General features: G+C 49.7%; 2 protein-coding genes across 7 annotated transcripts in view; one reads left to right on the forward strand and one right to left on the reverse strand.

The window, feature by feature from the left end:
* Positions 1–242: 242 nt before the first annotated feature.
* SOD3 (superoxide dismutase 3) lies at positions 243–8,156 on the forward strand. The gene is made up of 2 exons (XM_019642401.1): positions 243–387; positions 4,031–8,156. Exon 2 carries the CDS (start codon positions 4,047–4,049, stop codon positions 4,773–4,775), a length of 729 nt encoding a protein of 242 aa, XP_019497946.1. The 5' UTR covers positions 243–387; positions 4,031–4,046; the 3' UTR covers positions 4,776–8,156.
* Positions 8,157–12,782: 4,626 nt separating this feature from the next.
* CCDC149 (coiled-coil domain containing 149) overlaps positions 12,783–13,650 on the reverse strand; it is a 95,231-nt gene continuing 94,363 nt past the window's right edge. For all 6 annotated transcript variants that reach the window (XM_019642397.1, XM_019642396.1, XM_019642395.1 and 3 more), the window contains one exon: positions 12,783–13,419. In XM_019642397.1, the coding sequence (XP_019497942.1) occupies positions 12,986–13,419 (434 nt within the window). In that variant the 3' untranslated portion in view covers positions 12,783–12,985. The remainder of the gene's footprint in view (positions 13,420–13,650) is intronic.

A 13,650-nucleotide genomic window follows, 5' to 3' on the forward strand; every position in this document is an offset into this window, starting at 1 on the left:
AAGAAACCATTGTACACCTCTCCAAACAGGCTATTTTCTGCCTAGTTTTTATTCTCTTGCTGCTGTGTGCTGAAGGTCACTGGCTACGTCTGCACAAATCGGTGAAGTCACGACAAGGAAGACTTGGCCAGGGATCCCGGGGCTGAGGGAGGCGGAGACTGAGGAGAAGGGCGTGAGGCAATTCAACAAGGCCCAGCCTGGCCTGCTTTCCCTCCCGAACTGGCCCAATGACCTTCTTGCCTCAGGGTGACCACTCCCCTGGGCTGACTTTCCCACACACCCACAAATAGCCCAGCCTCAGGAGTCAGCCTGCATTCCTGCAACCGACTGGCTGGGTCCTGCTCCCCACTTCTCAGGCAGCAAAGCTCTCTTGGAAGAGCTGGAAAGGTGAGTGCCATTTCGTTCTTCCTAGAATGTGTTTCTTATACATTTGAAACCAGGGTGGGGCCATCAGGCCTATTCTTGGAAAAGTATTTGATCCTCTTCTTGAGACAGAAACACACTTAATGATGGAGCCTGGCTGCTCTGAGGGGATGAGTGGGGAGGTGGGAAAGGGGTGAGGAAGGCCATGGGGAGAAATCGCTGTTCTTCTCTGGATCTGCAGACGCCAGTCTGAGAGGACTATAGTGTTAGGAAGAGAAATCTGAGGGAGGAAGGCGGCCCTTTCTGCATGTTGCGTGGCTTGGGTGGTGGGAGCTACTGAAGAAAGCCACCTGCTCAGGGGAGGCAAAGAGGGGAGGGCCTGGCAGCTCAGGCTCACAGCCAGGCTCCTTCTAGGAGGGAGCCAAGGAATTAGAACACACCAGACGCCAGGAAGGCTGCCATCTTCTCAGATCCAGACCCGGGAAGGAGGCACACACTCCGTGGCCTCCTTTGTCCCCTTTCTCTGATAATCTTTCTTCCTTTCCAGACCAGGCACACAGCAGGCCCTGAAACAAACCACTTGGTCATCCGCAGCTCACACGAAGGGGGAGACTGTCCAAGAAGGATGAGCCTTATGTGGGCTGGCCTCAAGGGACCAAAGCCAAAACGCTTAAGAAACAAGGAGTCAGAGTATACCTGGGAGAATGTCCTTTGTGTTAAAAGAAAAACATTTCCATAGCATGTTAATTATTACCCAAACGTTCCTGAAAAAGAACAATCTGTTTTTGCTCCATGTTTTTAAGGGCGAACTTTCCCATTGGCAGAGGCCTCCTGAAGGGCAGGATGGCCTCGGAAAGAAGGGGGTGGTCCCTGGTGAAGGACAGCTTGAGGCCCAGGCCTGGCGGGGGATGGTCCCCATTCCCTCCTGCAGCCACTTCCTGGGGCTTCAAAGTAGCAAGCCACACCAGGCCATGTCAGAAGTGGTTCCCTTGATGTCACTTTCTGGGCTGCTCCTTCTACCTGTGATTCTTCGGAGCCTTTCCTAGGCTTCTCCTCCTTCCGTAGCTTCAATATCATCTCTCAGCTAATGGGCCTGAAATCTCTGTCAGTAGTTTGTCTCCGATCGCTAAGAAAAGAGCTGTCATTTACTAAGAACTTTCTAGGTGCTCTAAAGGAGAGCTGTTCGGTGTGGTGTCTAAACCTGGGGCTTGGTTTCCAATCTTGCTCTCAGCTGCTATAGAATGTGTAACCTTGGGCAAGATACTTGCCTCTCTGTGCCTCGGTTTCCCCATTCTTCAGAATGGGGGTAACAATAACACCTACCACACAGGGTTCTTGTGAGGCTCACATGAGTTAACACATGCCAAGTGCTTTTAACAGTACCTGGCACGTGTGTTCAATAAATACTAGCAATCCTAATTGTTTCTTCTAAGCCTCTCAACAAGCCTCTCAGGAAAGGGTTATTATTCTTATGTGCAGAGAAGAAAACTGAGGCTCAGAGGAGGTGGAGCCTGACTAGAGGTTGCAGTCCAGCGTTTTCTCTGCTACTCTGCAATAAAAATAACAATAACAGCCAACCCCGAGAAAGTAAGTGGCAGAGTCAGTTAGGCTTCAGATCTAGGCAGCGAGTTTCAGAATCCATTCTTTTAATCACCCTGCTAGATTGCCTTTCTGTAACAGTTCTGGAAAGAATAAATACTCAACCCTGGCATTGACTTTTAGAATGGCACTTGCTTTGGGGTTGGAGAAGGCCTTCAAATGTGCAGGTGACCATCAAACCAGTTCTTTGGAGCCAGCACTGATCCCTGTGGGCAGACTTACAAATGTGGAAATAGCCTGGCATATAATATCTTATTTAATCCTCACCGTGATGCTCAGTGGTATTACTGGTCTTATTTTACAAGTAGGTAAGAGGAAGTCATTCCTACTCTCACGATGTCACAGTAATTGTATGGGCTTGGGATGCGAATCTGTGTCTGACTCTAAAATTGCCAGCTGGGTTCCAGAATGTTTGATGGAGTTTTTTGTTTGTTTGTTTGTTTGTTTTTTTAAAGTTCCTGCCCATTGAATCAGAATCTCTTAGGGCAGGGCCTGGGCCTGTGACTTTTAACAACCAGAATCTGATTGATGTGCAGCCAACACTGAGAACACTTCCCAGCTACGCTGCTTCTTCCAAGTGCCACAGTCACATTTCCAACCATCTGCTGAACGTCCCACCTGGACACTCACCAGCATCTCCCCCTTTTCCTTCTTCTCAGGGCCGGAGGCCGCCATCCATGCACCCAGTCTCCCATGCTGGGAGGGGAGACTCCCAGCTGCTCCCCTCAACTGCTCCCCTCCTTCCCTCCTGCCAGGCCACAGTGTCTCCCCAACCCATGCCCTCCTCTGCCTGTGCTGCCTTCACCTTGGAAAAACCCTTCATCATTGCTGGTTTGGGTTATTGCAACAGCCTCCTAATTCATCTCCCTCTGACTGTCTCTATTTTTCCTTCTCTGTGTCTCCATCTCTCCCTAGGCTATTCCCATTCCTTCTATACTCTCCATCCACAAAGTCCAGTCCACATCCTCTCTCCTGCCAGACTTAGGGAACTAAATAAAAGCTATCTCATCACCCACTTTTCTGCTTAAAAACTTCCACCGGCAAAAGCCTCACAGCTAATATCCACACTTAGCACAGCAAACCCAGCCCCTTGGTCCCTGGCTCAAAGTTCCCTCTGGAGCTTCGACTTCTCCGGGGTGACACAGGCCATGTTCTAGTCACACTGATTTTCTACCCCATCCCCCAAACAAGCTGTGTCCTTTCACAGCCAGTGAACTTGTCACGTTGTGCCTCTTGCCTAAAATGGGCTTCCAACCTGGCTAGGCAGAAAAACTACTTGTCTTGTGGGACCCAGCCCAAAAGTCACCTCCTCCGGAAACACCCTCCTGGAATTCCCCAGAGAGAAAGGCACTACTTCCTCTGCCCTTCCCTAGTACAAGGCTCCATCTGCAATCACAGGGTGGAATTGGAATGATTTGTTGACATGTCTGTCCCTCAGTGAACTCCTCATTCAACAATCATATATTAAATGTCTCCTACTGCCAGGTGTGGGTCCAGGTGCTGGGGACACTAATGAATAAAACAGAGTTTCTATCGTAAAGTCTACTGAGCATGGCACAGAAGAGGGGATAGGGAACTTCAGAGACAGGGCAGAGCGTGCACAGAGATGAAGAAGACAGGGGTAGCAAGTCTTACACAAGGAGGATGCTTCAAGAGGGAGGCAGGGGATGAGGCCGGGACATGAGCAGAGGGAGGTCTGTAAGGGCCATGAGATTTCCCCTGTGTGCTCTGAGACCCCCCCCCCGCCCCCACACACCAATTGCCCTGAGGCTTTTCACGCATAAAGATAGGATTTGCGAGGACCATGATCAGATTTGTGGATCAGAAAGATCCCTGCAGAGTTTCTTGAGATTTTTCTGTCATCCATTTTTAAGAACACAGCAGTTAACGCAGTTCCCGGAACACAGCAAGTCTTAGAGAAACATGGGCTGAAAGAACAAGTGAATGCGCGCTGGGCGAGGACGCCCCTTGGCGGGGATGGGTTAGATCCAGCGACTTGGGGTCTCTGAGATCCCCTGTCTCTAAAGACTAAACCAAGTTCCGCCCCCACCCCCGGGGGTGCCCGCAGGTGTCCGACTCCAGCCATGCTGCCGCTGCTGTGCGCCTGCTTGCTCTTGGTGGCCGGCGCCTCGGGCGGCTCAGATGTGTCCGACGCCAGTTGCAATATGGAGGAACAGATCCGCGACCTGCAAGCCAAAGTGACGGAGATCTTGCAGGTGGTGACCGGGCAGCGGGCGGCGGGCGGAGGCGGCCCGGACGCCACGCTCCACGCCTCCTGCCACGTGCGGCCATCCTCCACTCTGGACGCCGCGGCGCCCCAGGTGACCGGCCTCGTGCTCTTCCGGCAGCTGGCGCCCGGCGCCCGGCTCGAGGCCTTCTTCGAGATGGAGGGCTTCCAGGCCGAGCCCAACGGCTCCAGCCACGCCATCCACGTGCACCAGTTCGGGGACCTGAGCCAGGGCTGCGACTCCACCGGGCCGCACTACAACCCGCTGTCCGTGCAGCACCCGCAGCACCCGGGCGACTTCGGCAACTTCGCCGTGCGCGACGGCGGTCTCTGGAAGTACCGCCCCGGCCTCGCCGCCTCGCTCAGCGGCCCATACTCGATCGTGGGCCGCGCCGTGGTGGTGCACGCGGGCGAGGACGACCTGGGCCGCGGCGGCAACCCTGCCAGCCTGGAGAACGGCAACGCTGGCCGTCGTCTGGCCTGCTGCGTGGTGGGCTTGTGCGGCCCCGCGCCCTGGGCGCGCCAGGCGCAGGAGCACGCGGAGCGCAAGAAGCGGCGGCGAGAGAGCGAGTGCAAGGCCGCCTGAGTGCGCTCCATCCTGCAGGCGGCGGGCGGGGGAGCCCTGAGGTTCCTCAGCCCCCTTCCACGCCGCGACACCCCTCCGAGCGCCCCAGGCCCCGACCCCACCTTGACTTTCTCCCTCCGCGCCCAGAGATACCTCCTACCCCCAGGGTCTCTCCCTTCTGCCATCGCTGAGGTCTCCCCCCCAAATCCCTTCCGCCCTGAAGTCTCCAACCATTTATGCTGAGGCGCCACCCCCTATCTAGAGGGCAGCCCTCACCCTTGGAGCACCCCCCCACACACCCCCAGCTCTGAGAACCTCCCTTACACATCTACCATATACGCCACCTACCCTGAGGGTCTCCTAGACTCTTGAGGTCCCTTTCCACCCTGACACCCCTGCCCTCATCGCATGAGACCTGAGATACCTCTATGCCCTAAGGACCCAACTTCCCCACCCTTTAGGATCCTCCTAGGTGCTCCTGAAGCTGCCTGGGGTCCTCCCACCCCACCCATGATTAATATGTGCTCTGCAGTTAGGCGCTGATGCCCACAGCCTTCAGCTGTTTCTCGTCCCCGCCCCCCTGCAGAGGGCAGCTCCCCGTTGGGGGCTGTTTGGCAATCTTCGTGTTGCTCATTAAAAACTCAGCAACTCAGTACTGCATCAGGGCCTCGGTTACCTTTTTTGTTTGTTTGAGGCTTCTCTCCTGGGCTCAGTTACTATTTGGAAATAGCAAAGATATTTCCCAAATCCTGCTAAGGACTTCTTATCCTTCTCCCCAATTCTGCTGTCAACCATGTTTAAGTCACTGATTGTCGTGGGAAGTGAGAAAAAAAAAATCAGCTTCCTGGGCTACCTCCCAGAGCTGTGGTACCCAACAGGAGAGAAGGAAATCTATTTCCAATAAGCTTCTGGTGATGCTGACACGAGAGCCACTGGCCTGGCCTGAGGTGAGTGCCAACTTATCTGGGCCCTGTGGCTTCTCACATCTTCCTCTCAGTGCAGCCTGAGGTCCATTTCCCAGATGGCAAAGACAGGGCTAGTGAAGCAGCGTCCCTGGGCAAGTTACAGGGAGGCTGGTGTTGGCGTCTGAAGTTATCAGCCTTCTCCACAACCAGTAATGCTTCTCTTCTTGACATGAAGGCCGTTGGAAGCAGAGGGGTCCAAAGGCAGGCTGATGTTGATTGAAGGCTTGTTGGTGTGTCAGCCTCTTTTTGAAAATTCTAATCTACACACAAACTAGGTCAGTTTTGTGTATCCACCTTCACTTACTGAATAAAAGTATTCATAATAATAACTTTTTAACCTCCTGGGCAGACCCAGTTCATAGCTGCGGCTTCTCCACCCTGGTTACGTGGATGCAGCTTCCATTTCTCCCAGACCTCCTAAGGCGGTGAGTCAAACGGAACCTGTCAGAAACCCATCCCCAGTGGTAATTTTTACCTCTTCCAGGGACTAACTTGTTACTGAGAAATCTTCACTGAAACCCAAGCAATCACTGGAGAGAAAGGCTATTGCCTAGTAACTTTGCTCCACCAGCAGGTTCCCACTGGTTTGAAACATGAACTTGAACTGTACAGGTCAGCACTGAAAGCGAATTATCAAACTGAGTCTTGAAACATCTTGATCTCAAATAGATACATTTGCCTATCTCCACAATTAAAAGTTGTGAAACAAGGCAGCAATTACAGAGGGACACACAATGGAGAGGAGTAAAATACCAAATGTGCCATCTTCGACTCTGCTGCCCAGATGACAGGTTAATTCAAGATCACCAAGAGAGATTTGGACTTATTTGTCAGAAGGGGGCTGGTATGTCTCATCATGTATCTTTTGTCTTAGTCCATTTGGGCTGCTATCACAAAATACCACAGACTGGGTAGCTTAGAAACGACAGAAATTTATTTCACAGTTCTGGAGGCTGGAAGTCCAAGGTCATGGCATCAGTATGGTTGGGTGAGAGCCCTGTTTGGGGTTCAGAGATGATGATTTTGCTGTGTCCACATGGGGTGGGAGGGGCGAGGGGTCTCTCTGGAGCCTCTTTTACAAGCCACTTATCTCATTCATGAGGGCTCCCCTTCATGACTTTGGGACATCCCGAAGGCCTCACCATCTACTGCCAACATCTTTGTGCCTTGGGATTTCAATATATAAATTTGGGGGGGACACATTCAGACCATAGCACCTTCTGTTCTTAGATTCTTTCTTCACTACCCTCAGTCTCCCCCAAACGAAAGAGATACCCTAGCAGACCCACTCCTTTGTATTGTTTATTAATGGGAACTCTATTGATAAACTCCATTCTGTGGGGTTCCAGAGCCAAGAAAGAGAGAGGAAATAATAGGAGGACAAATTACAGTTCACTGTCAGGACAAAGGAATGCATATAGCATGGTGGTTGACAGCTCAGGCTCAGGTAGGAGGCATGTTTGGAACCCCAGGACTGCCAAACTTACAAGCTGTGTGACCTGGGCAATTGACTTCACCTCTCTGGGCCTGGGTTTTCTCATCTGTTAAATAAGACTATCCAATTGGATTATTGTGAGGATGGAATCTAGTGCTATTCATCAGAGGTGTACAGCATAGCAAGAAGACCTAACGATCTAATAAGTGTCTAATTAATAACAATGGCTAAGGTCAGAAAAATGCCTACATAAGAATGGACTGGACTGCTTTGTAAGGTAGTGAGTGTCATGCAACTAGAAGGATTCAAATAAAGAAATGGTTGCCACCTCTTAGGTTTGTAAGAAGGAATTCTGCATCCATTAAGAGGCTGGCTGAGAGAAACTCTGTGATCCCAGCTCTTGGGGGGAGGACATCTCAGATGAAGAAAAGATTGTGGGCCATAAATGCAGACATCTGGTTCTTGGCACAGAACCTGATGTGTGCCACCAAATGTGCCCTTTGGACCCCACTTGGCCCCTGGAGGCTATTTTTACCCCTTTCCTCTTACAAATCTATTTTGTTAATCTCTTTACACTTGCTGTTTTGAGTTCCCAGCCAGCTTGCTAATCAGTTTGCCTATTTGACTCACAGGGTTTGCATTTGTCACTGAGACTTAAACACACACTTGTTTTGATTTCTTTTTGTAAAATTAGAAGCGTTTGATGTAATGACCCTACCTAGATGCAGCTGGTGAAGTGAGAATAATGCTCAAGTTTGCACAGTTTAAACACAATGTAGACAATAATTAGAAATGCTATCTTTAGATGTTTAGGATAAGCTTTTTCTCAGAATTGCAGTGAAATTTTTTCTGCATGGGGCTTTTCAGTGCATATATATATATATATATATATATATATATATATATATATACAGAAATACTAAAAACGTTAAGAAAATAGAGCAAATCAGTGAATGCTTTGGTCAACTTGAAAGACTACAGGAAATAAACCAACTGATTTTAGATCTGGTGCTTTTGACTGAATGCATAAAATCTTTACATTCTCCATAATTTTCATGACTAGCATATGATCTAATAATTTTAGGTGACAGATTGTAACTGTGAAGTTGCTACAATATGCTAGAAGGAATGCTTAGTCGTTGCCTGGCCTGCAGTGAGGGTGGAGAGAGAGAATGACCCAAATAATAAAGATAATTAATCGTCTCTAACAGGAAAAATTACCACATTTTTATTTCAGGTAGCTAAAATGATATAGTTATGATACATGATGATCATATAACCTGATAGAACAATGTCTGCAAAGGAATAGAAGTTACGTCTTTCTTTAAACTACAAAATAGCAACTGGCTTGCTTTTATGTATTTATTTTTTTCAGCCAATTGTTTTAAATTTAATAGGCTATCACTGGCCTCAGCTAAGTTCCCAAAATATATTCCTGGGCTCACATAGATTCCAGAAAGTCAAACTTGTCAGTATTATGCTAACATTCCCTATGTATCTAAAAAAAAAAAATTCTCATTTAGTAAAAAGGTGGAATGAAATGTGCGGCAGCACATCAATATCTATCATTTTAAATTGCCTTCATGCTGTATCAACTTGTTTTATTTTTGTGAGCAATCATAATATCGAGAGACGGGCCCTTCTTAGTTTTCCTGCTTCTCATTTTTAATTAGATTCAACTCCTGAGCTCTCTGTTGCATCTCTCTGATCTTCAAATTTTTCTCTGTTCAGAAAGACATCTGGAAAAAAAGGGAATATATTAAAGTAGCGAGTTAAGGGGACTCCTTTAGCTTTTTGATATCCTAGGATACCCTCAATATTATTAAGGAGGAGGATTGTTCTAAATGCAGGCTTCCAGAATGAAAGCAGGGGGCAGAGGGAGAAGGTGCTCCCATGGAGAACGCTTTCAAAGAGAAGCAGGGTACCAAGCAATACGCAGGGTTACAGGAAAACGGTCAAGCCGGGAGAAAGTCCCACTTTTTGGAGGAGCAGAAAACCAAAAGGGGCAAAGGCATGCTGTAACTTCAAAGAGGGGAGATAACTCCAAGGAACTAGTAGCTGGTCTTTGAAATTCCTTACAGAGGGGATTGAACCTTTTCTGTCGCATGGTGAATTGGGGTGCAAATGCTCCCGTAGGAAGAACACATCTGAAAATGCACTCCAACATGGGAAGGACTGATACCAGAACCCTATTTTAGAACTTCACATGATGATGGTGGTGTGTGTGTTGGGAGAGAGGGCACAGAAGAGGAACAACGATGGGAAAACGAGTTTAGCTTACTTAAGAGGGCCAACTGGGAGGCGGCTCCAGCTGGGATGAAGTGGAAAGCCATCAGGAGCCTCCCAACCAGAGAGGCTTGGGGACGAGCTGTGCAGGGGAAGGAGAAATCGGGGAGGGAGTGGGGAGGAAGCCGGGCAGAGGAGGCTTGGAAAGGAAAAGAGTTAGGGATGAGAAATGCCTGGTTTACAAAACCCAATCCATTTCCACAGGCCTTAATTAAAAGAACGACAAACACTCATACGTAAAAATCCTCACCTAAAGGCTCTCAGGTACGGAGCAATCACAAGAAATGCAGTGTGTGCAAACAAGCTTTCATTAAGAGACCTGTCAGCTCTGTTTCATTTATCCAGACTGTTCTGCGTTCGGCTGGCAACCGAGCTGGAAAAATAATAGAAGGACAGGCACACTCGAAGGGGTAAACAAAGGTGGGAATGTTCCAGCTACAAAATGGGACAGATGATAAAGAAGCCAGGGAAGAGGAGATGAGATGGCGTTTTTCTTAACTAATAAACCAACAAACAACAACGACCACCCCTCCCCCAACTCCACACTCATCAGTAACCTAATATTCTGGCTTTTTAAAGGAGAAACAAATCAAAAACAGATGTGGGGTTCAGAGACAATGCTGTTGGTGGCTTACTCAAATCTATTTTCACCCCTCCTATTCTCCTCAAGACCTGATTTTGTTTTGGTGTTTACCCTTTTAGAGTCTGCATGTCCAGGGACAGGGCCCCTCCCCAATTCAGAGTGGGATCTTGACAAACCTAAATCCATCACATAATTTCATCACCCTTGCCAGGGATTGGTTTAGACATAGTCATGTGACAATTCTTACCAATGAAATGTGACAAGAACTGGGTGTTTTTCTCTTAAACACACACACACACACACACACACACACACACACACACACACATGCATGTGCCTGTGCATACACACACGGGGAGAAACTTCCTTCTGCTTCTGAACACAGGTGTGAGAGGAGGTGATGCCTGGAGCTGCTGCAGCCACCTTGTTAGCTTGAGGAAGTAGCTAACACTGAGGTGGGCAGAGCATAAAGACAGAAACCCAGATCCTTAATGGATTTCTTGAATGCACCGGCCCTGGCTAGAATGCCCTACGTCTAAAGTTCTTGTTCTGCAATATGATTCATTTCCCTGTTGCTTAAGTTTCTTAAAGTGTGAATTACAGCTGAGAATACCTGAGGCAGGCCCATCTGGTGAAGTAGGGGAGAGAATGCTGCACACTTTTCACAATGACTCTGAGAAAGACAAAAGAAAACCATTGTAATTGCTGAAACTCTCTTTAATGTCTGTGGACCAGAAGAACTGTGTTTGGTTGGGATAGCAGAGATGGGACAATGTCACGTGTATGAATGTGACAGAATCAATTCATTGGTTCCAATGCCATTGAATAACACAAAATCCTCCCAGGCTGATGGAACACAGTTTAGGTTATCGCTCCCTATCACCTCCCTGCCCCGACCCCCAGACTCTCTGGTGCTCACGGCAGGTTTCCTGTTCATGATGGAATGTGTTGGAGTGTATTATAAGCCCTGCTTTCCAGAAGGTGATGAACAGGCCCTAAAGATGTGCACCTGGCCGACTGTATGTCAAAACCAGAGCTTCTGAGGGGAGAGAGTTTTCTTTTTATTATTATTACATTAAATCTGGCTGCATTTTCCTTTGGTGGCTCTGGTGTCCTATGCAGTAGTGTTGTTGAACATTTGCAGACAGTTAAGGCCTCGTGCAGCAGGAACGTTATTTCTATGGCTGCTGGGCTGTACACGCTTTGCAGCTGCAGAAGCGGCCTCCCTCGAGGCGAAGTTGAGGGGATGGGTTTGGGGAGGGGGAGACGCTGGAGCACAGAGGGAGGAAGGGGGCATTGGGGCCTGGCAGGCAGGGGCCAGTGGTGTGTCCAGCTCACCAGGACTCGGGCACGATCCCATTTCTCCTGTGGGATTGACCTCTGCTGAGTGGCAAGCAAGCTGCTGGAGTGCGCATGCAACGAAGGACTGGACCTTCCTACTTGTCTGCGCTTTCCCCTCATTCAGCGTGAGCCAGTGCTCCTATGCTAGCAGAGAGGTGCCAGGAAATGCAACGTGGCGGGGAAGTTCGGGGTGAGCTGGCCACCCATGTGCGCGTTTCACACCTGGGATCACAAGCCTGGTATAAACAGCCAATGTTTAGGATGAATTTTCAAGCCTTCCCACCTTGGGAGCCTGTCTTTCTCCTGCAGGAAAGTCCCTCAAATAAATAATTCTGGTTCTCAGGGGTGTTCTGAGCTTTGGGAATCTGGTATCAGGTCTTCCTGGGGGAAATGAACTGAGTTCAGCTCAAAGCAAGGTCTGTCGTTTGATGCGTCTTCAACTTTCTGTGGTGCCAGAAGCTGCCGAGGAAAGCTAATTTTATTCCCAGGGCAAGAGCCAGGTAGGGTCGACGACCACTCCCTCCCTTTCCCACTCTTGGAGCGAGTGCTTGGTTCCCCGGTCCCCCTTACCTGGCTGTGACTAAGTTATTGGTTCTCTTCTCTTTTTCCACTCTAGGGCCACAAGCTCTGTGTCTTGTCTTTAAAGCCCCTGTTCCTGGCTGCACAGAAGAGGCAGCCTTACCATTCTGTTGGAGGAGGGAAGGGTTCTCGGTGTCAGGTGGTAAGGGAAACTGGATTGGCCTTAAGCAGCTGTATGTTGCCCCAACCCCACATGGGCATCACGCCTTATATGTAGCACAGGTGGAATGAGAGGAGCAGCATTTCCAGGTTCTGGTCCTCATCTCATCTCAGAAACAAAAATGAAAACAGCCCTGGAGTCCCGCTTCCTCCCATCTTCTCCCCACATCAATCCAGGTCGATTAATCCTCCAGAATTATAGGCTGGAAAACTCAGCGCTAGCCGTCAGCACACAGGTCTCCACAGGGGCTGTGGATTTCATACCGGAAGCCCAACCTTCTGAGCCTGCCTAAGCCCCTTTCCACCTGCCAGTCGGTGCCATGACAGACAGTGCTGCAGGCAGGATGCCAAGAACACCCATGATGGGAGGTCCTACCGGGCCCTGACATGATGAAGTGTAGCGGTGGGCCCTGTGGACCCATTATGCTCAATTACACCTTTCTCTCCAGCCGCCTAACCGTTCCAAAGACAGAGATCTGATTAAAAAATCCCATTCGTTTCAAGCTCTTCCCATAATTTTGATCGACAACATTAAACGCTAATAGAATAACATCTTATCTCTAATAAAGCAAATGCTGACAGAAAGACGGATGCCGCAAACCAGCCATATGGCGGACACGACTCCGTGCCTGCCCATGTTCACAGCAGTGCCTCTTCGGCAGAAAAGAGATGACACTGAGAAGCTTGAGGACCTGCATTTAATAAATCAAACTGTGCTGGCATCGTCAGAACATTCACAGTTAGCCACAGGATCCGTGTCTTTTTCTCACTGGCAGGCTTAGAGGTGTTTTAGGAGAAAGCGAGTTCTGCGCGCTGCTCTGACGCTTAATTCCTTACCGGGGCCTTCCTTCCACGTGTCACCGTGCCAGGTCCCTTTCCCCCTTCATGTTTTCACCGTGCTCCTTGGGCCTCCACCCTCCTGGGTCTCTTTGCCATTTTCCATGGTAGAAGCTTCGGCTTCGGGCTGGCTGGACTCAAAGGGGTCTTGGCAAGGTTTGGGGAGCTCCGCCTTGGAGGCCGGGCCCAGCAGGGATGGCCCTATCTCGTTCCTCTGACTCTCCACTGGACTCTCTCTCCCGACCCCTTCGGGTTCCACAGCTGCCTGCTCCTCCGTCAGGTTCATTATTTCCCTTCCGAGCCTGTTTACTTCTTCTTCCTCAGAAGGTAACTGGGGTAATGAAGGATGAAAGTGCTTGCGCTGGTTCCTGTGGCTCTGATTTGCTGGGGAGTTGACAGCGGGCCTCCCAGCATCCTCCGGTGCTGTCAACACCTGGGCAGCGGCACGACTTTCATCTCGTGCTTGCTTCTGAGCCTCCCCTGGAACAGACGGAGGACAGCATCAAACCCCTGGCTGGAAGCTAGCCCTCACCTCCTCCCCTCCCCACCTCCTGCCCACTGTCACGGGGCCCCTGAGCTAGCAATGCTTTCAGGCCCCCGCCCCCAACCCCCCCTTGCTGAAGGGGAGCACAGAACTGAAGTTCAAAAAGAAAGCAGCAGGGACTTGGGTGATTACTGTGTCGTTAAGGGGAGGAAACGGAGCACCTGGGC

The sequence above is a fragment of the Hipposideros armiger genome, unplaced genomic scaffold, assembly GCF_001890085.2.
Source record: "Hipposideros armiger isolate ML-2016 unplaced genomic scaffold, ASM189008v1 scaffold_68, whole genome shotgun sequence".
Lineage (NCBI taxonomy): Eukaryota > Metazoa > Chordata > Mammalia > Chiroptera > Hipposideridae > Hipposideros > Hipposideros armiger.

What these genes read in the sequence shown, in the direction of transcription:
- SOD3 (XM_019642401.1), top strand. Translation starts at nt 4,047, where the DNA reads ATGCTGCCGCTGCTGTGCGCCTGCTTGCTCTTGGTGGCCGGCGCCTCG.